General features: G+C 46.6%; 1 protein-coding gene across 2 annotated transcripts; it reads left to right on the top strand.

The window, feature by feature from the left end:
- On the top strand, positions 1-24,346 carry ZMAT3 (zinc finger matrin-type 3). Of its 2 annotated transcripts, none has more exons than XM_054040656.1 (6): positions 1-143; positions 8,261-8,580; positions 11,106-11,225; positions 13,113-13,279; positions 13,405-13,505; positions 19,029-24,346. In XM_054040656.1, the coding sequence occupies exons 2-6, from the start codon at positions 8,317-8,319 to the stop codon at positions 19,238-19,240; spliced, it is 864 nt and encodes a 287-aa protein (XP_053896631.1). In that variant the 5' UTR covers positions 1-143; positions 8,261-8,316; the 3' UTR covers positions 19,241-24,346. The 2 variants fall into 2 exon arrangements, with proteins under 2 accessions (XP_053896631.1, XP_053896630.1); XM_054040655.1 differs by having other exon boundaries at positions 1-205.
- Positions 24,347-25,053: the final 707 nt, after the last annotated feature.

The raw sequence follows: 25,053 nt of genomic DNA, 5'->3' as shown, positions 1-25,053 counted from the left end.
CTCTGTGTCCGGTTGCACTGACTTTTCTGACTGCCGGCCCCTCAGATCTAGTGGGGAGCAACCCGACTTAAGTTGTCATGAAAAAGGAAGAAAGGAGGAGGTGAAGAGCTGAGCTGGGGATGTGCAGGACTGGCCTGCTCCAGGTACAGGGGATTGCCTGCAGATTGCTTCTCTGAGTCCCTCCTCCCAGAATCAGGGGATTCTAGTAAGTGCATTATACTTGGGTGGATGCATTTATTAGAGTAGTCAGGACATTGTCCATAACAGGGAGGTAAATCGCACCACAAGCAGTGTTATGTACATGTTCCACTTGTTAGTTTGTGGGATTTTACATGTTTGTTTTGCATGTGGGTATTTATGTTGCATGTATGTTTTGAATGTCTACATATTGCATCAGTTTTTGGATGCTATGTTTTGCGTTTATGTTTCCCAAATTGCATCTTGGCATCTTGAATTCTCTTTTGAATTGCCACCATTTCAACATAACAACAGATGCCTCCGATTTTAATTAGAATTTAAGTCATGGGGAGTGTAAATCTTTCAATTTTGCATAAATAAAATTTCTAAAATGTCAGTTTTTGCATCATGCTGTATAGTCCCATAATGATGTATTAGGTAACAAAATGTTCCCTTGCCCTTTGCATTACCTGTTTTGCATCTACAGCAGTCTAGAGTCAGTGTCAGTGACCACTGTCATGAAAGTTGTTTCCATTCTAATGCCTGTGTTCAATCACTTAGTACTGTATGAAGCCTTCAGCTTTCAGGCTGAAATTTGTCAGGCTTGGTCTCTGACCAAAGGTGAATGTATCGGGAAAGTTTCGGTAAAAACAAGTACATTCATTCTGGAGTATGAGGAGACTGGAGAAAAAAATACACTTTCTGATTTAAAAAATAAATAAATAGTGACTGTTTGAATAACTCCATCACTGAAACAGCTGGAAACAGTCAGGAAAACTTGGCACAGAAATTTGATTTGACTGAGTTATGACCTTTTTAAAAATTGCACTCTGCCTTTGAATAGTGCACTTCATAAGGAATTTTCCCACTATGTTCATAAAATCTGCTGCTAAGGAAGGCTGTACTGTGTGTACATGCTTGACGAACTTAGCTGTGCAGTGAAAAGCTTTTGGGCCTAGATTGTGCCTGACATTTCTCCCGGGGTTGCATAGGGTAGTGAACATATAGAACCTTCCTCCCCTCTTGTATGGCACACACAAAGGCCAGGTACAATTGTGGTCTCTGTGTTCAGGGAAGTGCAGGATCAGCTCCTTCCTTACTCTCCCAGGGGCACACAGCACTCCAAAGGGATAGGAAGTAGATGGACTTAGCTGGCTGAATCCCTCTGCAGTTGTAGCCCATAAGGATGTGTAGCAGTGGGCATGACAGTGAGACCCAGGAGGCATCCTGTCTTCCTGAGGCAGAATGCCTCCTGGAACTCACCCTGGGGAACTGCAGCTCCAGGCTCTCCGCTCCAGGCTGTGTCTTAAAAGCACATCTGAGCCTTTACTGAAGTTGGGCAGAGAATAATGCAGGGATCATTGGTCATCTCGTAAGGTAAAAATGGCCTGGCTTCTAAAGTGCACAGGGAGAGGGAATCTCTCCTGCTAACTTCCTACAGTGTGGGGATGGAGTCCATTGTGGACCTAGTAAGGTAAATGGGATGGGGTGTTACAGTGGGGCCTAGACAAATAGTTCTAGATTATGGATCTTCTTTTTCTTACATATTTCTCTAAACCAACTAACTAAAAACATCCTAGCACTGCCTTTAAAGAAAAATCAACATTCCTGTCAAACGGCAGGAAACAATAATGTTAAGATTGCCTATGTAACCTTAATCCTGCCTCTGTACCCTTAATCCATTTAAAAAAATCTTTAGTTACATACCGTTTCTCAAATAAGGTCATGTCATAATTTTTTCCGCCTACACATTGTAGTGCTGTATACTGCACTATGTATGATAGCCAGAGTTCATGAAAGTAATAGCAAACACTTCTTAGACAAGATACAGCAGATTGGGCCTGGTTCTCGTTTACTTTAACACTACTTTAGACAGTGCTTGCTTTGTAAAGTAGGCTTAAAGTGAGAGTAAACCATATTTACATCTAATTTAAGGCCACTTTCCATTGCTGGAATGCTGTAAAGTTCTTTTACTGCAAATGAAAACCACTCCATTATGTATAATAGAGTAATAATACAAATTTGCTGGCATGTCTAGGTCACCTAAATGTGTAGCTAAATTAACTGTATAGGTCCAAATTATGATACCCATGATCACAAATGAATAACTCTTTCTTCCACCTGTTATTCCATTGAAATTAAAGGGACTACCTGCAGAGTACAATACTACTCAATGTGAGTAAGGGGGACTAAATCTGTCTCAGGGTTAACAGTTATGCCCTGAGCTGAACCCATGGTAAACTATATTGGTGGTTAGAAAAAATATTATATAGTACATAGTTGTTGATTCAATGATTAAGATACTTATAGAGAGAAGAGAATTTATTTCTAAAAAGTGAAAGAGCATTATCCCATGGACTTTAATGGGACATCTCACATGCTTAAAGTGAAGCACACACAAGTTCTTTGCTGGATCAGTACCAGAGTGTGCAACACTTTGCAGGACTGTACCCTAAAACAATAAAGATTGTTCTAATAATTGAGTTAATGAAAAGAGTAAGTATAAACAAATTTTAAAAATGAGAAGAAGCGGCACATGTACATGCGATTACTCATGTGAGTAACAGCTTAATAGTGTGAATAAAGGGGTCACAATCTGCTCCTAAGATTGTACAGAAAAATTGTATGGTAGTATATTGTAGTATTGAGAAACACTATGAAAGCATGTCATTAAAGATTGTGTTGTAAAAGGATACAAGCCAAAGGGCAATGTTTAAGGCTGCGAGAGCAACCTTAACTATATCATTTCCTGGCTTTGAGTGCTTACTGTTCTCTTAACATAGTTTTAGAGGCAATTATATTAAAATCCAGACACTGTGCTGATAAGGGAAGAAATGTTAATGAATCTTCAGCTCTGTGAGCTTTGAGCAATCTTTATTCCTGGAGAAAAAGCATTCCTGAGCAGAGGCTTCAAAGCTTGACGCATTTATGGTTTTCACTGGCTTACAGGGATATGATTTCCTTTCATTTCCTAAAGTCATTGCTGTTACAGACATTTAATATGATCTGATGATGTTCTCAGGCAGTCACAGACTTGTACTGACATTGTTTTACCAATCACATTGTAACACTATAATCTGATTATTATTGGCTTGCAGTGTCAATATGATAATATAAAAAAAAATGGTCAGTTTCTTAAGATAGTCCATTTTCAAATGCTCTCTTGAGTGGAAGTGAAAGGACTCCCTGGGAGAAATGCTGGCCTAATTAAAATCAATGGAAGTTTTGCCTTTGACTTTAATGGGACAAGGATTTCACCTTCTGGGTTTTACCCTGAAGGTCAAAGAGAACACCCACAGATGGTAGACTACATCTTTATGTTGGGTAGTTCAATCATCACCTTATCTATATCAATGCAGACACCATACAGGTGCTACAGATTCATGGCCTTGGAGGCTATTGAATTCTGTGGCTTTTCTGAGATCTCCATATTGGTGCTGGGTCATACCTTGACTCCCTTTCCCCTTGCTGTAGCATCACAATTTGCTGAATATGGAGACCATGGTGATCTCCAGGTGTTGAAGCACCTGGAGCATATGTTGGCAATAAGGTCACTGGGATAATTACCTGGTGTCTGATCTTTTTCTGTTAAAGGATTTTATACAGGCATATAGAATCACTGACAGTGAGGCTAGGAGATGTTACTTGTCCTCAGGCTTAGACCTTCTGTAATGAAAATTCCAGCTGAACTCTTTTAGATAGTGTGCAATCAGATTACTTCAGATGGCCTTGTCCAATTAGCAGTTCCTTCAACTGATTATAATGGTGAGTTAGTTACCTTTTTACACAGATGGGACAATGTGGTTCTAGGCTGGTCTCTGTATCTTTTGACTAGTAAAGCCATGGGTTCCCAATAGACTATCTCACCTGATCTCTGATTTCCTTGTCCTCTGGAATTCCCTGTGGCACACGGCCTGCAGTTTTGACTTCTGTCCATCTTGACAATGATGTGACTGTGCCACCATCATTGAGATATGTCATCAATGCCTCACTTAACAAGAGAAAGATGTTAATTATCCTTAGACATGCAGATGTCCACCCTCTTCCTTAAGAAGCCATCTCTTGACACTGAAGTACTTGCCAGATGTCAAATCCCCCACTTTCAGGGAACAAGATTGAGAAGGCTGTGGCTATTCCAGTCCAGGAGCATTTGGACATTAGTGGCATCCTGGATAGTTCCCATTTTAGGACTGTCATTTTTTGGATTTGAGATTGCACTTGTCAGGCTCACGAATGACCTCTCGCTGGTTTTAAATCAGGGTCAGCTTGTCATTTTGGTCATGGTGGATTTCTTAACATCTTTTAATATGAGTGACCATGGTTACTGCTTTGACAGCTAAGGAACATAGCTAGTGTGTTTGGAGCTGCTCTGAAGTCTTACCTAGAAGAGAGGAGTCAGTCCATGGTGGTAATATGGGATTTGAAACGCTGTGTCCTTCAAAGGTCCCTTTATCACCCAGGTTGTTCAATGTATATACTGAGCTCTTTTAGCCAGATCATTTCTTACTATGGGATGTAGGCACAGCTGTACATCTGTTGCCCTGTGGACAGCACAGTTCAAGTCTCTGGAGGGATGTTTGAAGTATCTTGTCTGGACACATTAAAACTCAGGATTAGTTATGAAGTCTTGCTCCTGGATAGAGTTCGTTACTACAAGAAGGCTCATTCTAGTTGAGAGGATGTGATTAGAAGCAGTGAGTCAATCATGCCCTCTCTAGGAAGTCCCATCCCCACCCTCCATGTGATAGGAACTTTTTTTTGCATGTGCACTTCACAATTTGCACAGGTGATTTATCTCAGGGTAACCTCACAATAGCAATCCCTGCCTTTGTGTCTCATACGCTCAGCTGATGAAATTCCCTCTTGTTAGGACTAACAGCAGAGCTGCTCCAGTATTAGCCACTTGTTCAGAATCCAGCATCCCTTTTCTCACTGGTCTAACAGCCACGTTCACGTTATGCCCACTTTGCACTGGCTGCCCTGTGCAGTGGCACACTAATTGTTAGTTGGTACTGTTGGTTTTTAAAGGCTGCAACAAGGTAGGCTCCCTGACTATATTTGAAACATCTTCCTTGGACTTCATCTTGAAGAGGATCTCTGTTATGACATGACCATAGAATCATAGAATATCAGGGTTGGAAGGGACCTCAGTTCCTTTTAGGAATCCCACCATCATACTCAGAAAAAGGAATTAGTGTCTTTGTTGTGGTGGGTCTTAGGGTGTGGAATTCACTTCACCATATAATCCAGCAGTCCGTCTCTTACCCCATCATTAAACACTCCTCCTTCCCTGGTGTTTTTTAGAACAACCACTTCCCTCTAATTTCTACTTTTCCATCCATTCCCTTCTTTCCTCTTTAGCTTCTGCATTGAACATCCTCAAATTTGTTTCAGTTGTTAATTTTAGTGAGGTTCTTTGGGGTTTTTTTGGATTGCATTTGAATTAATATTTAGAAATTGATTTTAGTAGGGAGCACAGCACCTTGACAAGGGAAGTGCACTGGAGAAATAAAATGTTCCAAAGGCTTTATTGTCCATCCATTTCCAAAGGCATGTATATGTGTGCTTCATTTTTTGTGGGTTCCCACCCCCCTTTAGTCCCTAGCAATACTCAGAAAACTTTAAAGCAATATTGTTGGCTGGAACTTGAGCTTCTGTTCTGCAGCTGGTCCTGTACAGTCCCAGGGAGCCAATTGCAGAACTGGGGTCTGGTGTGTGCAAAAACAACAACACAGATTCATTCGGGTAACATTTTCAAAAGTGCCTAAGTGGCTTAGGCTCCTAAATCCCATTTTCAAAAGTGACTTAGGCTTCCAAATACCTAAGGACCATTCATTTAGGTTCTCACAGGCTAGACTTTGAAAGGTACTTAGGCACCTAAAGATGTAGATAAGTGCCTCATGAGATTTTCAGAAGTGCCTAATTAGATTAGATGCCAATCTCATATTGATTTGAATGGGAGTTAGGTGCCTAATCTGTTTAGGTGCTTTTGGAAATCCCAGGAGGCACCTATGTGCATTTTTGAAATCTGGCCCTCAGAGGATGTGGGCCTAAGAACCAAAGTCACTTTTGAAAATGGGACTTAGGCACCTAAGATACTTCTGAAATTGTTACCTGCCATCTAAATTAAGGATTGCCTATTTAGAAAAGTAAAGGTAGGTCCCTGTATTTAAAACACTTCTGCTTAAAGATAGTACAAATCTGGCACCCCAGAATGCAATTTTAGCTTGATATGATTTGAAATGGCCAAAATATCAAATCCTGTTTATTGGTAAGCGGAGCTATGATGAGAAGCTATTATAATCTTTAAAAAAGTGGCTCTGTCTTGATTTACACTAATACTTCCACTTTGCATTAACCTAGCAATATTCATCCCAGGGTTTCAACACAACTTGCAAACATAAATTAATTAAACCTCTCAAAGCTTTTTGTTGGCAATTTAAGGGGGTTCCTAAGAACTTGAACTGATTGAGAAATAAACTGAATAAGTGCTAATATGAGATAGTTTTTAATATTGCATTGTACTTAGTAAAATCTCCCAGAAGTAGAGGCAGATATCCAAATGCTTTCAGTAACAAATGCCTTAGGAAAATGGTAGGTATTAAATGGAATGAAGTTGTAACAAATGAGGAGATTTGTCAAAGTTCCACAACTTTTTAACTCCAAAGTTATCCAGAGAAGACAATGTAAGTATCTGGGATTTATTAAGAATGTAACCAGAACATCTGCCATGGGAGGCGTACCATTGGGCAACTGGAGGACATGTAAGAGACGCAGAGTGAACTAATCTCTTCGTTGAACACTAGAGAGGGAAGACTATTGGACTTAACATAGAGGACACGCAAAGAGCAGCCCAGGATAGACAGGGATGGCAGAGTCTTATTCATGCTCTTAGGGTACATCTACACTACAGGGGAGAGTCGATTTAAGATACGCAAATTCAGCTACGTGAATAGCGTAGCTGAATTCGACCTATCGCAGCCGACTTACCCCGCTGTGAGGACGGCGGCAAAATCGACTTCTGCGGCTTTCTGTCGGCGGCGCTTACTCCCACCTCCGCTGGTGGAGTAAGAGCGCCGATTCGGGGATCGATTGTCACGTCCCAACGGGACGCGATAAATCGATCCCCGAGAGGTCGATTTCTACCCGCCGATTCAAGCGGGTAGTGTAGACCTAGCCTAAGTGATGTTTGATAGTGTGAGAAGGATTCAGCTACTTAGTAAGTGAAGGCATGGAGAAATTGCCCAAGGTCATGCCACAAGACAGTGGCAGAGTGTGGAATGGAACCCAGAAGAAATCACTCCTGGTACCTTGTTCTAACCAATAGACAACAGTGTCTCCCTCAGTGCTTTTATTTACTGGAGAAAAGTTAATTTTGACCTTTTTTCCTGAAGTTGATATTTATGATGGCTTTGTATGGGGTTTACGATACACAACTACTTCCAAATGATTGACAAGGTACCAAGCAACAACACATATTGCAGTATTAGTTTATTTCTTAGATTGTGAACTCGTTGGCATAGAGCCCACCCCTTCTTGGATTTGGGAAAGGGCCTAAGGCCCCAATACTCCACGTGTTTACCCTTGGGAGCACTGCGTCAATGGGCCTCTGCATGAGCTCAGCAGTGAGTCACTCCACCAGCAAATGTAGGCTCAGGGCCTCCTAGGATAACACAAACAAGGCAGAATGATATTTTCTTGCATCTGAAAGCTTATGTCTGGTGAGTTCTCATTTTGTTTGTTGTCCAGATATTATAAGTTCTTAGTAGTCCACTTAAATTTCCAGGAGGGTGCCCTAGCCTTTATTAATAGCTAAACTCAGATTTTAATCCGTGTCGTTTTGCCTAAAAAACTATTTGGGGCTGGATTAACAGGCTGACTGCAGCAGCTTTGCCCTGCTCCAGTGAAGCGGAAGCTATCAACTCACCTTAACTGGCTTGTTAAACTGGGTTTATAACTGCTTTGCATTGTTGGAGGGACACAGAGCCGCTGGAGTGAAACTGGCCAAGTTGGCCCCAATCTTGGACATTCACATTGTGAAAAGGATGCCTTTTATTTGAGCCTGTGTCTTTTTCTGGTTCAGAGCTGAAGAAGAGTCTTCCTCCTTCAATAGTAACATGCCAGCAGTCCTCCCGGCCAATGATTCTTTTGCAGCAGGCAGGACTTCCTCCTCATCCTCGTCCTGAGAAGCCTTCATCTCCTCCTATGTCAGTGGCCACAAGGCCAAGAGCCAACTCACCACTGTCCCCACAGAAACCGTTTGGACTGGGGCCTTCCTTGCAGCACTCGCAAGAAGAGGAGCTTGCAAAGGATCCTGTGCTGGAGGAACTATGTAAGCCCCTGTGTTGTAAACTTTGCAATGTCACTCTGAATTCAGCACAGCAAGCCCAGGCGCATTACCAGGTAAGGAGAAGCAAAAGAAGAAAGATGTTCAGATTAGTTGTTCCTGTGAGGTGCCTACCACTCTTTCAATATGAGATGTAGGGCAAGCCTTATGAATTGTGGGGCCCCAACCTGCCATAAGTGAGGGAGTCATGTGCCAGGAGCTTCCTCCCCTTCTGGTCCCACTGCCAGAGGCAGGTGGGGTAGGAGGGCAGTTGAAGGCCCCCTTTTTGCTCCCACGCCTGAAGGAGGGTGACTGAGGCTACACAGGGTTTAAGAGTGGGGCCCTAATGAGTTGCTTGTCCTCTTTGTGATTTAGGCTGGAGCTCATCACAATTTTTTCATCAAAACTTTTCTTCCGTCATGAAAAAAGGTTGCCCTTTTGACCAAAATAATGGAAAATGTATTTAAGTCAAAGTTTTTCATTCCTCCCCCACCACAGGAGAATGAGAAAGCAAAACCCCATGCACTTTGGTCCTTAGTTGAACTGGGGAATCTGGTCCTAGATTCCCCCTTTAAAATAAAGGGGGAGAGGCAGCGGGAATTTAACCAGATTCCCCAATTCAACTAAGGCCAACAGAAAGTTCTGATTTTCCTTCCAGTTCTAATTTAAAAATATATTTTAAAAATGTTGATTACCTATCTTTTCTCCCAGCTTTGCTGCTTTTATCAGTGGATGCCAGTTTAGCAGGTTTATGTCCCCTGGGTGACGGATTGAGCAGGCTCTGTTGAGACTGAGGAGTATGCTCTTTGTATCTCAGACAGCAGGTGCTATAACAGAGGTGGGCAAACTATGGCCCGCGAGCCACATCCGGCCCACGGGACCGTCCTGCCCAGCCCCTGAGCTCCTGGCCCGGGAGGCTAGCCCCCGGCCCCTCCCCCGCAGCCTCAGCTCACTGTGCTGCCAACGCAATGCTCTGGGCGGCGGGGCTGCGAGTTCTTGCCGGGCAGCGCCGCTGCAGAGCCGCAGCCTCACCCGGTGTTCTGTGCTGTGTGGTGGTGTGGCTGGCTGCAGCCGGGTGGCGTGGCTGCCTGTCCTGGTGCTTTGGGCGGTGTGGCTGTAGCACTGCCAGCCACCGGTGCTCCAGGCCGCGCAGTAAGGGGGTAGGGAGCAGGGGGGGTTGGATAGAGGGTAGGGGAGTTTGGGGTGGTGGTTAGGGGGCAGGGGTGTGGATGGGGTCAGGGTGGTGAGAGGGTGGGGAACGGGGGGTTGAATGGGGGCAGGGATCCCAGGGGGGCAGTCAGGAAGGAGGGGGGGTTGGATGGGGCAGGAGTCCCGGGGGGGCCATCAGGGGCAGAGAAGCATGGGGGGTCAGATAGGGGGCGGGGGCTGAGCCACACCTGCCGTTTGGGGAGGCACATCCTCCCCTACCTAGCCCTCCATACAATTTCGGAAACCCAATGTGGCCCTCCGGCCAAAAAGTTTGCCCGCCCCTGTGCTATAAGAATGAAGTCACTACCTTTGCTCTTAGACCAAACACCATTTATATGGTTCACTTGAACTGGTCTTGTCTCTGAGTGGGGCTTCATTACACAAACGGGGGTGTAGTATATGACAGACACCATTGGATTAGCCAGCTTCTCTACCCCAATGTACATTTCTTTTGATATGGTTCATGATATGGATCCTCAGAGATCATCTCTCACTTTGTGCTTCTACCTGGTGAGAACACCATCTTATTAGACCCTCAACTTCTGACAACTTCTAGATATGATCATCTGGAGTGGGTGGTCTAAGAGTCTTCAATTCACTCCCCCTTCCCAAGTCCAACAGAGTGCCAGTTTGCTGACCTTCTGGCTATGTTGCAATAGTTTTCACTTTGGTTTTTCCGGAGGAGTGTACTGAACAGGGAGGGCTTTAGTGAGATGGGGAGACCTGAGTGTCTTTCTAGATTATTGTGATGGATTTTCAAAGAAGCTTCTAATTTTTCCAGGCAGAATTTTGTAGGTTCATCCCTTAGGTTTGCTGGCTGGCCTGGAAAGCATGTCCCATGCTATCTCCCTGGAGCCTCTTTTCCCATGTCTGCTTCAGGAGTCTCCTCCCCAGCCTCCTTCTCCCTTCAGAGATAGTCCCAAGGTGCAGGCCCCTCTGTGTTTTGCTTCCCAGAGAGGAAACACCCAACTACCTCTCTCCTAGGTCTCCTCTCCCTATTGCCTTGCAGCCTTTCTTTATAGAAGCCACCCAGGTTGGTTCTTCACAGCTGGGTCTAATCCTCAATTACCTGTCTTCACTTCAGGTGCTACAGAATGGGCTAGTTGGGCTCCCCTTCACCCTTTCACTGTTAGTGTGGGGGGTACATACCCCATCCCAAGACCCAGCCCTGCCAGGTACTGAGCATCTCATGAGGCATGTCAAGCACTCTAATCTCCCATTGCAATCAATGGAAGTTGAGATTACTCAGCCCCTCTCAGGATCAGAGCCTGTATCTGAGCTGTTGTTGTCATGACCACGTTTACATTTCAGCCTCTTAGCTGAGTCCTCTGGCTGCTAGATACAGGTGGGACTCTACCACCTGGACAGTGATTAATTCAAGTTCTGTTTCCAGGGTAAAAACCATAGTAAGAAACTTCGGAATTACTATGCTGCAAATAGTTGCCCAGCTCCCACCAGAATGAGCAATTCAGTGGAGCCTGCCGTGCCTCAGATTGTCTCCCATTCAGCTCAGGTAAGGCCTGGGGAGGTGACCGAGGTGACATGTGCTGCTTACATGTCAGTACCCCCCATGACCAGGGTAACTAGGTCTCATGCTTTGGGGTGGGATTGCTGCAGGGGTCAGAGGAATTTTCCTCACTATGTCCAGCATGGTGCAATTGGCCCGGTGTGTGCCTTTACATTCTTCTGAAGCATCAGGTATTGACCACTCTCGGATAACAGGGGACTTGACTCACTGAGCCACTGATCTAATCCTGTGTGGCAAATCCTATGATACCTGTATGAATCAGATGCTCCTCCGATTATGGCTGTTTAAAGCCATGGAAATCACTCGTTGTCATGTCCTTCCTCTGTGTGTGTGTGTGTGTGGGGGGCATATCCTCCCCTTGCCTAGCCATCTCCTGTGCATCGAAGTGAGACTGCACCTGGGTGCCTATGTAGAAAAGGTGTTTAGAGTCTAGCACCAACAGCATTGGGCCATCATTTCCCTCCCTAAATAGCTACTCTTGTGGCACTCATTCTCCAATCGCTGCATGAGTGAATGGCCCCCTCTGTGATCCAGATTAATGCTGTACCATGAACTGCCCAATGGCAGGCACATGTAGAGCAGAATGCATGCCCCATTAGCTCAAGGGGTAAATCAAATGTTCTCCACACCCGAGACTTGCATGTCATTGCGTGTTGGTCAGCAGGGATCAAAGCTGGGGCCTTCAGCACCAAAAACATGGGCCTCTACCACTTGAACTAAAGGAGACCGAACCCCTTAGCTGTGAGTAAATAGCAGGTTGTTATATGGTTGCTGGGGCCAGCCACTAGGGGGGGAGACCTGTTCACATACAAAAAGAACCTAATCCAGAGCTTACAGAAGTGAATGGGAGTCTTTCCATTAGTTTCAGTGGGCATTAGAGCAGGCCCTCCCCCAAGCCATTGTATGTTACACGTGCACTATGCTGCTTACAACAGCTGGGATGGCTGCTCTGCCTTGTTTGAGGAACTAATTCTCAGGAAAAAAAGAGAGCCAAGTTTGAGCCAGCTACATAGAAGGTGTTCATATTGTACCAGGCACGCCAGAATTCTAGGGTTTTGTTGGGGAGGAGCATATGAAGTATCAAAACGGGGGCCAAAGAAACTGCACCTTAGAAAGTGTGGCACTAGCAAGGCCAATGAGTAAATCATGGTTAGTCACAGTATTTGGGAAATACTGGTTCCTTGGTGATGTACAAAACACCAAAAAGACTCAGTCACTGCCCCAATCAGCTAATATTCTAAGTAGACCGACAAGATCATGCCCCATAATGCACTGGGAGATCCTGAGGACGGGGCTTACTCGGGACGGGATCATTCCTCTAAAATCTGCATATGGAACTCCCGCTGTCCATGGGCAAGGTGTGGGGAGGGGTCAGTTGTTTCTCTGCAACCCGTGGAAGGTTCTTTGCTGGGTTGGAGATCCAGTTTGGGGGCGGGTAGTCTGGACACAGATCTTCCTCAGTGCTGTGGAATCTCCTTTCAGGGGGCTCCCAGGGGCAGTGGTAGGCAGGCTTGACTCCTCTGTGAGGAAGCTGGAAGGGGGAGCAGGAGGTGCCAGAGCCAGTGCAGAGATACAGGTCCTCTGCACAGATAGTTTTGATCTCCATCTGATCCTCAGAGATCTGTGTGGATCTTAGGGGATGTGCAGGTTCAGGGGGCCAAACTCCCAGCAGGAGCCATGGAGAGGCAAACCCTCCTCCCACAAGGGAAAGAATGTGGGGAACACTGTGCAGAGAACCCGGAGTTCTAATCCCCACTCTTACCACCAGCTTGCTGAGAGGGGTCAACTTCATTGAGCCTGGCTCAGTTATTTCAAAGAATGAACTCTCCTATGATCCTTGTATATGATCCTTTCCCTCCTTTTTGCTGATAGATGGGCGCCTCTAAACCAGGAGGTCGAGTGATCATGGCCACAGAGAATGATTACTGCAAGCTTTGTGATGCCTCATTTAGTTCCCCGGCCGTGGCCCAGGCTCACTACCAAGGAAAGAATCACGCCAAGAGGCTACGCCTGGCAGAAGCACAGAACAACTCATTCTCGTAGGTATTGTTCAACCTTTACATTAAGGCTGTCCTGAACGTGTGCAGCCATGCCTCCAGCGGTCTCTATTAATGTATCTCAGAGAGCTTTAAAACAGAGCTGTATGTATTTATTTAACCTTCAGGGATACATCAGAACTGGGCAAACGGAGGGCACGGAAAGAAGGGAACGACTATAAGATGATGCAGAATAGAAGAAATGTGTATGCGGTTCAGAACAGTACAGGTACTTGAGTGCTTGTGTCACCACTTACATGCTCCAGGGGTCGCACAGTGACAATTGCTTAATGGGTTCTGCTTGACACAGAAGGGTGCATTAGGGAGCTCTTGTTCTGTGGGCTGGTCTGCACTGGTTCTGACTCCAGCATGAGGGACTGTAACAGGGTGGCCATCTCCAGGGTGGCATGGGGTAGCTCTGCAGCAGCCCTGCCTCATTTTGCCCCCTTCTCACAGCTCTTCAAAACTCCACAGCCTCCTTTGGCTGCTGCCGTGCCTTGCTGCTACCTTGGCCCTCCAGCTAAGCCCTTAACAAAAGTACAACTATCCAGGGAATCCGAGTTCCTCATCCAAGTTAAAGCCAAACAAAACAGAGCCTTTGCCCCAGTCTCGAACTAGGCCCAACCCCTTCTTCCTAAGGGGCCTTTCTTCTGTCCTCTATTCTTCTGCTCACCCTCTGGGCTCAGCTTTCAGCCCTTCCCAGGTTCCTTTCCATTAGTCCCCTGGGTTCCTTTGGGTTGCTCCCTGGTCTTTCCCAAGCAGGCACTCCTTGGCCTTCCTACCTGGAGTCATCCACAGGTCCCTGCCAGCCTTGTGCTCTCCTCTGGCTCCTCACAGCCTTTCTGCAGCATCAAGCACCACCACTTCCCCTTTCTTCCCAAACCTAGGGTTAGATAAGGCAGAGGCCTGATTGGATCATGTGAACTTCATTTTCCCCACCTGGAGAGGCAAAGCTAACTGTGTCACTGGAGGGGCTGGGCCCATTTCCCCTTAAAGTGGCTAGCCGCACTGTGTCAGGAACCACATGCCAATGGAGGATTGTTGCTCCACCCAACCCTGATCTTCTGACCCTTCCTGACCCCCCAACACAATACCTCTTATCTTGGAATGCCCTCTGTGCTGGGATTGTGGTGGAGGCTGCTAGATCAGGAGCTGTCAACACTGGGGAAGTTCTCAGTTAGCCACTTACAGCCATCATCTGGCTCCTTCGCACCACCTGAGTGACACTAAGGGGCCTGTTGGACTGAGGAATCTGGTCCGGAGTCTATAAAGCTCCTTGAAGGTTTAAGGGACAAGTAGGAGTATTAGCAGGCATCCGAAGAAGTGAGGTTTTTACTCACGAAAGCTTATGCCCAAATAAATCTGTTAGTCTTTAAGGTGCCACCAGACTCCTTGTTGTTTTTGTAGATACAGGCTAACACGACTACCTCCTGATAGCAGGCCATAGAACCCATCCTGATCATCTCACTCAACCAAACCTGCCATTGACCTCAACAAATGGGGGCTGGATTGACAGCTGAGGGCTGGATTGTCCCACAACAGTCTGCATGCAGAGGGGACCTTCTATACATGGACCTGTCCCTGCTCATGCAGAGAGGGTGTTATCACCTCCTGTGCAGCACCTTCCCTAGCATGCCTGGGATTCTCTTGCATGGTTTGTCCTCCTGAAAATGTCTCCACAGGAGCTTGGGAGCAGGTTTGGGAGTATGAGGGGGCAGAGCAGGTCTGGCACTATCCCCTCCTAACCAAATATTGCAGCAGGGGCTAACATTGTTGAAGGAGCTTTAACTCCTTCTGGGTCCTCTTCTTCATTGCTGCTTGTGTGGAGGCCATGCTTCTTGGGAAGGGGACCAGAGGAGGCAGCAGCTGCCCTTGCAGCTGGATATCAGACTCCCCTCCCCATGGATCCCCAAACTCCACAGCGTTGGCAAGGGGCCAAGGCCCCCAAGACAGTCTGTCTGAGAGGACTTTTCCAGGAAAACTATGAGGGGAACCTCCTTGAGTCTTCCTCCCCAGCCTCCTTCCATGCATCTTTATTCTTCACTGGAGGGCAGGCATCCTCTGGGGAAACACTCCAGCAGGTCCATGGAGGGGGTGTCAGGTGCTGGGTTCTAGGCAGTTAGCCTTGGTGGTTGGTGCAATGGTGGAGAGCAGGTACCAAGGGTCGAAGCCAGCTGTAGAGTTGTGACCTGGCTGAGGGCAGCGCTGAAACCGGGGTCTGAGGAGAGGCTGACCTGGGCCGTGCCCAGGGATTGGCTGCTGCAGCATGCCTGAGGGTTGAGTCATTGCAGGCTCTGTTGGAGAGGCGAGTCATAGCACCTATTGAACATCTGTGCCCGCGGCCCGCCCACATCTAAAGGACCCTCCCCCAGCCTAAAGGGAGCAGCCACTGAGGCCAGGGCTCAAGTAAATTCAGGGGACAATGAATGAAAAGCAGGGATGGGAGTGAGGGGTAAAAGCAGGGAGCCAGAGAGGGACACTGAGCAGAGAACCCCAGACAGCGCTCACTGTTCCTCAAAGGCATCCAGGGAGCCAGTGGATGCGGCCCAGATACGTGACCGGAGGGAGGAGCGAAAATAGGCCCCACAGTCACAGAGCACCTCCCATCCGGCATCCTTCTCCTAGCATGATGGATGGCCACCTTGGCCAGCGCCACTAGGCTGACGAGGCGGTCTCGCGACTTCGTGGGGCCACAGATGGGGTGAGCGTAGATCAGGGGGTGTGGAAAAAAGTGCAGCGAGACCCAAAGGAGAAGGTTCTGGAGGAACCGGAAAAGGGGCTGCAACCTGGTGCACTCGATTTAAATGTGTGCCAGGGTCGATCTCACACTGCAAAAAGGGCATGTGTCAGGGAGGGGAGTGGGTGAACCATGCCAGGAGTTGCCAGCTAATATCCCTGGTAGGTCAGGGTCCAGGGTAGAATATAGACTGGCCGACCGGGGCGCCTCATCCTCCACGTGTGGTAGAAGATCTTGCCACTTGGCGTCAGGGTGAGACAAGAGGGTGAGGAAGTGAAGGCTATGGAGTATGAGAACATACAGCCGCTTCCTAGGCTTGATTCAGAAACAAGTCGAGTGTAGGTCACGCAGCTGGCTTGGGTGGTGTGGGGGAGGGGGCTAGCGGAGCAGGGGCCTGATGGCGAGGTCTGGAGGACCAGAGGTGAGGGGCGGGCAGGGAGCACCCTCCAGCAGGGCCTGCTCGAGAAAGGCCCGAGAGACAGGCGATAAGGCTGCCCTCATCTCCCGGAGTACACCCCGAGGGACACGAGGGATGGAGAGCCCCATGCACCAACCAAGCGCCAGGGGATCCACCACGTCCTCCCGATCATAATCCAGGAGGTCTTCACTGAGCTGGGGGTTGGGGTCAGTCATGGCAGCTGAGTGAGCAGCCCTACCCTGGCTGTGTGCGCACCTCACAGGGGGCATTTGAAGACAGTCAGTGGGTCTATGATTATGCAATCCCATTGGCCAAAGCCTCTGTCTAGGAGCGATACAGCAAGCTGCGATACCACACCCCATATTGCTGCAGCCTGAGAGGCTGTGCAGGGTCTGCACGGGTGCTCCAAGCCCAAGCTGGGAGCATTCCATTCCCCACTCCTTTGTCCCCGCACAGTCTGTTTACCCGAGCTTTGTGCAGGTGCTGAGAGAGCCCCTCAGTCAAGGAAGCTTTGCAAAGAAAGAAGCTATTTGTGGTGCCAAGGCTTTGTCTGGCTCTCACTGATCCTCTCAGCAGTTAAAGTTACTTCAGTTTGTCAGCCTCTTTGGTTGGTTGGTTTCTCATTTCGTAACTTAATTTCCCATCTGCCTTTCTCTATTGCTGCTCTAAGTGGTGGCTATTTCCTGGTGTTTTCTTGGCAAGGGGCCTGAGCTTTTGACTCCGACTGTACCACGTCAACCCATGCTCGCATTCTTGCTGTCCAGAATGATAAAGCAGGTTTGCCACCCTCCAAGGCCATCTGTTCCCTGAATCAATTTCTCTGGTGTTTCACACTCTGACTCTGCCACCCTTTGAACAAACCCAATACGGGAAAGACAGATTCTGTTCTCTTATTTTGGCAGTCGGGGGGGAGAGAAAAGCACTTTGATTTACTGCAAAATCCTTTAAAAAGAACTTTGATCTAGGAATAAGCAGAGAAAAGCGTATGGGGGAAATTCACCCCTGAGTGACAGTCACTTTGCTCTTGTGCCCAGCCCTGTGTCCAGTCAATTCCTCCAGTTCAGAGTAGCCTCTGGCCAGGGCAGGGCTAGGTCTGCCAGTGGTGCGTTGCCTCTGCAGAAGCTGGGAGCATTCTAGGGCAGGACAGAGTGACGTGGAGGAGAGGTGGGTTGGGACATAGCGGGGAGGGGTGGTGGTGTTGAAGGTTGACAGACTGGAGGAGGGGAAGGGGTGGATCGGGAGCAGGAGGAGGTGTGGCTAGGGTGGACCTCAGCGCTGATGACTCCCACTGGTTATGTCTGCACTGCAGCTAGGAGCAAGCCTCCCGGCCTGGATAGACAGACTCATTTACTGCCATTTTATATCTGTGTAACCCCACAGAGCACACCAGAGGTAGGGTGACCAGATGTCCCGATTTTATAGGGACAGTCCCGATTTTGGGGTCTTTTTCTTATATAGGCTCCTATTACCCCCACCCTATCCCGATTTTTCACACTTGCTGTCCGGTCACCCTAACCAGAGGTGTTCCTGATTTGCAGCTTCCCATCCAAGTGCTTAATTCTATACCATTTAATTTGAAGTATATTTAATAGTGTCTGGATCAGCGGTTTTATTTTTTTTCTTTGCAAGTCTTGTAATGAGTGCTCGTTAGCGCAGACAGCCCTCTGATGAGTGTTAGTTTAATTTTGTGTTTTCAGTATGGTATTAGTTAATATAACGGTTCTTCTAAAATTACATTAAATATGATCTTATCGTAATTATTTTTAATTAAGCAAGCAGGAAACTTACTCTGATGAGAAAGCTGATTCTAATTCTGAAATAGAGGGAGCAGTGATACAGGGTCAGATTTTCAAAAACTCCTAAGTGACTTAGGCTCCAAACTCCCCTTTTCAAAAGTGACTTAAGCACCTAGGAGCCTAAAGCCTGGTGTACAATACACCGTTAGGCAGCTTACATCGACCTAACTCTGTAGGGGTCTACAGTAAAATGTAGCTCCCGCCGATGTAACTGGTCCACTGCACCGACATAATAACTCCTTCTCCACAAGAGGCGTAGCACTTATGTCGATGTAGTTAGGGCAACAGAGTGTCAGCGTAGATGCTGCATTGCTTACATGGACTGTTGCTGCCTTTCAGTGCCCCTCATTGGCAGTTAAATCAGTGCCCAGCATTGGCAGTTAAATCAGTGCAAGCACTTCTGGTGAGGACGCGCATTGCCGACACAAGGAGCATAGTGTGGACATGCAAAAGCAATTCAATTACTGCGGTGCCTGTACATCGATGTAACTTAGGGCAAGTCTGCACTACAAAATTAAATTGACCTAAGTCCCATTGACTTAGGTGAGCGTTAAGCATCAAAGCCGGTTAGGTGCCTTTGAAAATTCTACTAGGATCCTGTCTGTATCTGTAGGCGCCTAAATACCTTTGTAAATCTAGGTCTAAGTGCTTAAGTCACTTTTGAAAGTAGGATTTAGGCTCCCAAGTCACTTAGGTGCTTTTGACCATTTTACTCATAGACCTTAGCGATTGTGAAGTGAGGCTCGAAACACAGGGCTCCTCTTGCTTACAGATAAATGGACGCCTTTGTTTTCTCTGCAGGTCCCTACTTCAATCCACGCTCCCGCCAGCGAATTCCTCGTGATCTCGCCATGTGTGTCACCCCAAGTGGCCAGTACTACTGTTCCATGTGCAATGCCGGGGCTAGCGAAGAGATGGAGTTCCGACAACATTTAGAAAGCAAACAGCACAAAAGCAAGGTGTCTGAACAGCGGTATAGGAATGAGATGGAGAATCTTGGCTATGTACAATGACACGCTATCCCTTGGTAGTAGTTTGCAGATAGAGCAGCTTGTCTTGCCTGCTGTTTGCCACATGCCCTGCTTTGTGCTCCATTTGATAGGAGTATGCTCTCTAGCTATACATGTAACACCTGCAAACTTAATGGTATGGTTAGGGTTTTTTTATATCGCTGTTGGCAGGAATATGCTCTGCAGGATGTGAAGTGGTTTTAATGTTTGTTTGCTTGTTATCTAAAGCTCTTCATTGCATTTTGGGGGAGCCCTGTCCTCCCCCATGCCCTATTGCATGAATGTGCAAGGCCCAAGAAGCACTGGGACCACCATGGTTCTACCACGCAGGCAGGGTATGTGGAGACACAACACCCCTTTTGGTGTGTCCTGGAGCTGTGCTCCACAGCATCACTCCGCAGCAGGGGGACTTTATGGGCAGGCTAGAGAAGAGGAGGTAACAGAGCCAGCGGACGTGTGAATGGCATTGCTGGCCACACATCCCTGCTAGCAGACGTGTAAGAGGCTATAGCCTCAAATACAACTTACAGCAGGTGCCTCCTGCATTCCTCTCGGTATGGCACAGAGGCTGTGCACATACCCTAAGGAGGATCCTATCTCCCTCACCCTCATGTAGGCCACCCCCCAATGTTTGGACTTCAAGTGGCTGGTGAGGATTTCAACCTAACATCTGCAATAGGAGAGTAGCTGATCTGCCACATCAGCAGATATTCTCTTCTGTCAAGGAGGATAGATTCTGGTCTGCTCTTGGCAATGGATTTTTACCACACTGGAGCCACTAGGCATCTTTATGCAGCATGGGTGAAATTCACCTATGGGAGCGGGGCCTGTGCAGGGCCCAGAGGGCAACAGAAGCTAATATAATCTAATGGAGGCTCTGTACTGAGCCTTGGCCCTCTACAGGACAGCATGTATGGTGCAATGAGGATGGGCTGGGGAGGAATCGTGGGTCCAAACACCCTATCAAATTGGTGCTGAGGGGGGTCAAATGCTGTTCTCCAGCCTGTAGTAACTGTAGAGGGGGTGGGTCTGTGATGTAGTAAAATTCCCTGGAAATTGGGGATTATTGGATTTCAACTGCCTCAATCTCCACTCCATTCAGCTGCTCTAAACCTGACAGGCATTATATGTGCCAAGTGAATTTCACCCTTGGAGGAGAGCTGCCCGTGTTGGGCATATTTCCTTTCTTCCCTTTACTCTAAGTCTCAGACTGGGTTTTCCTTTATCTTGCTTCTCTCTGAACATCAGCGTTTTACAGTCTTTTTTTTTTTAGGAAGGGATAACGAGCGTGAGTGTAATCTCCAGGTTGGGCTGTCATGTTCTCCCATGTATTTTCTCCAGGCTAGGCTGCTGTGCTGTCCCTCATGCAATCTCCGGGCTGGGCTGCTGTGTTCTCCCCTGTGTGATATTCGGGCTGAGTTGCCAGGCTGGTCCCCTGGTGATCTCTGAGCGGGGCTGCTGTGCTCTCCTCTGATCATTCACGCAGTTGTGGTGAATTTAATGATCCTGATCTTTTTTTTTTTTAAGTAGGATCAGAGCCAGGCAGGTGCTGTGGATATCTCCCTTCCAGGCCTGCTTTACTGTTCCGGTTTTATGCTGGTGTAGCTCCTTTGTTTCTCAGGTGGGAGGGTACTAGAAGTGAAAAGGTGCTTTGTAGCTTGTCCCCTCCTCCTGGAGACAGCGAGTCAACATCTGCCTCGGTGTAATCCCATTGACTTCAGTGGGGCCACATCGGGGATGAATTTGGCCCAGTGCATATCATGTGGCAGACAGCCTTGTTTTTCGCCATCCTTCACCGGTCCCTGCTCCCTAGTTTCCTGCATTCCACCAGCCTTTTTCAGCTTTAAACAACAGTTTCTGTTCATCTTCTCAGTCCACCACAGAAAGGCTTGTATCACTTGCGTGCTCAAAAGTAAATGCTGTTCTTCAGACTTTGAGTAATCTGTATCATCGGCCACCTCCAGCGAGCACTGCCCAACTGCCCTGTCTTTTATATAGCACTCCTATACTCAATGAGGTTAAACTGTGATGGCGGTCACAGCAGTCATCACATGCTCCCTGCTGATCCATGTTTATATGCATGGTAACAGACTCCAGTGTCTATAGCGCCTAATGCTGGTCCTCTACGCAAAGCCTGAGTAAACAGTCTTTGCACAGAGGAGCTCCATTGGGTGGGAGAACAGAATCCCGGGTTGCAGAGCACAAGCACAAGCATCTTCCCCTGTGCTCTCCCTGGCTGGTCCCCTGGCCATGCCCACTGGCCTGCCCGATTCCCAACCTTCCTGTGCTGCCGTAGAGAGTGCAGTCCTCGGGTATGACCTGCTCCCCATTCCACACAGTGGAACTGTGGCCTTTCCTCTATTTTCCTGGCCGTACGCCCCCGTGTAAGGACGGAGGATGGTGGACGATAGTTGCCCTGTCGTGTCTCCCCACAACGATATTTGCATCATGTTTAAATGTCCATTTGCCATAAACCACGGCATGGTGTTTCCATTGTTTCATGCAACACTGAATAAAATGAGACCTGGGGAAAGCCCTGTTATACGTAGTGTCTAGCTCGGTGTCTAGCCAAGGTGGAATTTCCCCTCACAAAACAGTGTCTAGTTGAAATGCCCCAGCAATGGGGCTCTCACAGGTTTCCTTGGGAGGCTGCCCAACAGGCAGGTAGACCTTCCCGCCATCCAGTCTCAGTCTGAACATCAGGGATGAGGGTTGTCACCTCCAGAATTCCATCTCTCCTCTGCCCTTGCTGTTCCCTTGTGTGAAGCAGGGAGTGGGACTCCGCAGCACCTGTTGACAAGTCTCCCAGGCAGGAGAAAAGGCATCCATGGCTAGAAGGATGTGGGACATGCGGGGACTTGCTCTGTCCAGAAGATCTGATGTGAGCACAAGGGGACCAAAGACTGCCCCTCCCATCACAGCACCCACAGTGGTTTCTCCTTGACCTAGAAAATGGCTAATCATGAAGGTGTGGAAAAAAACAAAAATTAGATTTCATTAGTGTTCCTGCGATAGCAGGGGACAGGACTCAGTGACCGAGGAGGGCCCTTCCAGTCCTATGCCCCTATGTTTTATGGGTTAAAGTCAACCCAAAGGCCCTTCAGCAAGAGGAGAAGGTCAGAACTTGACTATATGCATATTAAAGTAATTCTGTACATGAGGATTCAGAATGCTTGGGGAAAACATATCCTGCTATATCTACATTCAGAAACGGGGGGTGGGGTGGGGGCACGGCAGGGGGCAGGAGAGGCACCATACCCATTAAGAATACAGGTGTGGCACCTTTTTAGAGACCCCCCCCACCCTTGAATAGTTTATTTCTTGACTGGAAAAATAAAATGGACTTTTGTGAAGCTATCACATTGGCCAGTAGATTAATGACCTTTGCTGCTAAAAAAAAAATCATTGCATTCATATTTATTTTATTATGCTGACCACTGACAGTCTTGTGAATATTTATGGCTTTATCCTATGGGTTGTTTTTGTTTAAATAGAAAAATCTTCAGCGCACTTTGATTTCGAATCAGACTAGATATTTATTTTTTGTGAAAATGTGGCTCTTCCCCCTCTCCCCACGTATATGTGTTTTTTTTTCTTCACATAAAATATAAAATGTTCCTTTATGTTTTCATGGCAAACAAATTCAGGGTTTGCCTCCAGATTTTTTCTTAAGTCACAATTGCAACCTTTGTCTAAATGATGGATGATTTAAATTGAGCACATCTTAATGTTAACATTAAATACATATGCATTTCATTCCAGCTGTAGCTTTTATTTTAAGGCAATGAGACCAATACATGGGATCCATATAATTTATATGGAGTACGAAAGAGGTACTGTTTTGTTTTATTAAGCATTAGATGTCATTACGCATTAACAAATAAACGTGTTATATCATTACCTAACATGGGGCTCAGTTCTGCTTATAGTTATTCTGGTGCAAATCTGAAGTAACCCTTCTAACTTCAGTGGAGTTACTCTGGATTTACACCTGTGTTACCAAGAGCAAAATTTAGTCCAGGAGATTTTTTTTTCCCTTACTACATGAACATTATAGAGAGAATCTATTTGTAAGCAATGATTCTTATTTTGGCTTACTAACATGCTGTTAATAACATGAGCAAAATCCTGTCATCACATTACTCAGGCAAGACTCCCATTGACAGCAAGGGGGTTGTTGCCTGAGTACAAAGTGAATGACATGGCTGCACTGTATACTTACGTTGGCCATGCCAAAACAAAGCAGGGTGCTAAATGTTCTCTCCATCGTAGATTTTGTTACAACGATCTAGGCTGGCTTGGCTTTTTAAAGAATATTTCTCTTGCTCTGTAAGGGCATGAACTTGCTCCCACTGAAATTGGCGTTGAAGCTCCCATTGATTTCAGTGGAACAGGGTCAAGCCCTAAACCACTCCAGGAACTCTGTAGTGCTGATGCCTTGTCATGTACATGTTTTTATGTCTGTATCCACAAGGATGCTCTGGATGAGGAAGAAACCTTTTGCCCCTTAAGAAGAGAAAATTTCAAGATGGATCCAAAAGGAACAATTTTTACAACTGGCAAAGTCCATGTGTTCCCAGGAATAAATTAGCATGTGAGATTGAACAATCGTGGACCTGATCCTGCTTTCATTTCAGTCATGGTGAACCTCCCATTGACTTCACTGGAGCAGGATCAATTGCCACCTGCATCAAATTGGAAGTAAAAATAAAATCTGCTTTTAAATAAATTGTTAGACAATAATAGCTGGAATCCTTTTCCCAGTGATGAGAAAAGGCCAGTGGAGTTATATAAAAAATGAATAAGGCATCTGTAGTGAAAGGGAGGATTATGGATGTTTCTGAAACAAAACACAAAATAGTGAATGTGGATACAGAATTGGTTCAGTCCACTTTGGAAGAAATTGATTTAATTTGTATCTGCATCTGTATAGTAGCATCATTTGCAAATGCTTTGAATGTACGTCATCTAGAGCCTTCTTGTCAGGTTCGTTTTGTACACTTGTCCCTCTTTTTATTGCATTGAACTCTGTAGGGGAATAGTTGAGATGATGAAAATGAACCTTTTCTCCACTCTACAATAAATCGTCTTGCTCTCACCATTCCACAACTTCAGTGTTTTGGCTTTACTGCTGCTGGTGAGTGCATGGCTCTAAACAGTCGTCCGCTTAGCAGAAGAGTTACAGGTGATTGAGACTAGCTGCCTAATATGTATTAGTGCACAGGTAAAGGGTCCAATCCTGTGTGGCGCTGACTGCCTCCAACTCCTACTGAAGTCCATTTTAGACTTGAATCTCCCCACAAGACTCCTTGGCTTCACAAGAAGTTGAGGGTGCTCAGAACCTGGCAGGATAGGAGCCGAAATCACTGTGAAGGGCTTTGCATCACATTGTATTTTCCTGCAGAATGGATACCACAAGCTCACTTGCATCTCCAGATTGAAAAAGGTAGAGTGAAAAATCATACGGGCATTTAACTTTATAAAAGGTTTTTGAAAGGCTCAAGAGACTGGTGCATACCTGATTATCACATATGCCCTGGTATAACTCCGGGGAGCCAGATTCTCCTTTCATTTACATCACTTTATGGTCCTGATTCAGGAAAGCACTTATTAAAAGTTAAGCATGAACTTAAGAGATTTCCTGAATAGGGATGTTTCCTGAACAGGGGCCTTTAAGTTTTTACAATGATGATGGCTGTTCAGTGCCTATATGAGTTGCTGTTCTCAGTCCTGTTCCCAGTGACCTTTCTAAAAGTGTCCTGAAGCTCTTACTTTTACTTACACACACACTTGAGAAAAGGAGAAAAATAATAATG

This window comes from Malaclemys terrapin, chromosome 9, assembly GCF_027887155.1.
Source record: "Malaclemys terrapin pileata isolate rMalTer1 chromosome 9, rMalTer1.hap1, whole genome shotgun sequence".
In the NCBI taxonomy this organism is placed as follows: domain Eukaryota; kingdom Metazoa; phylum Chordata; order Testudines; family Emydidae; genus Malaclemys; species Malaclemys terrapin.
This window is presented reverse-complemented; position numbering and strand designations above follow the sequence as displayed.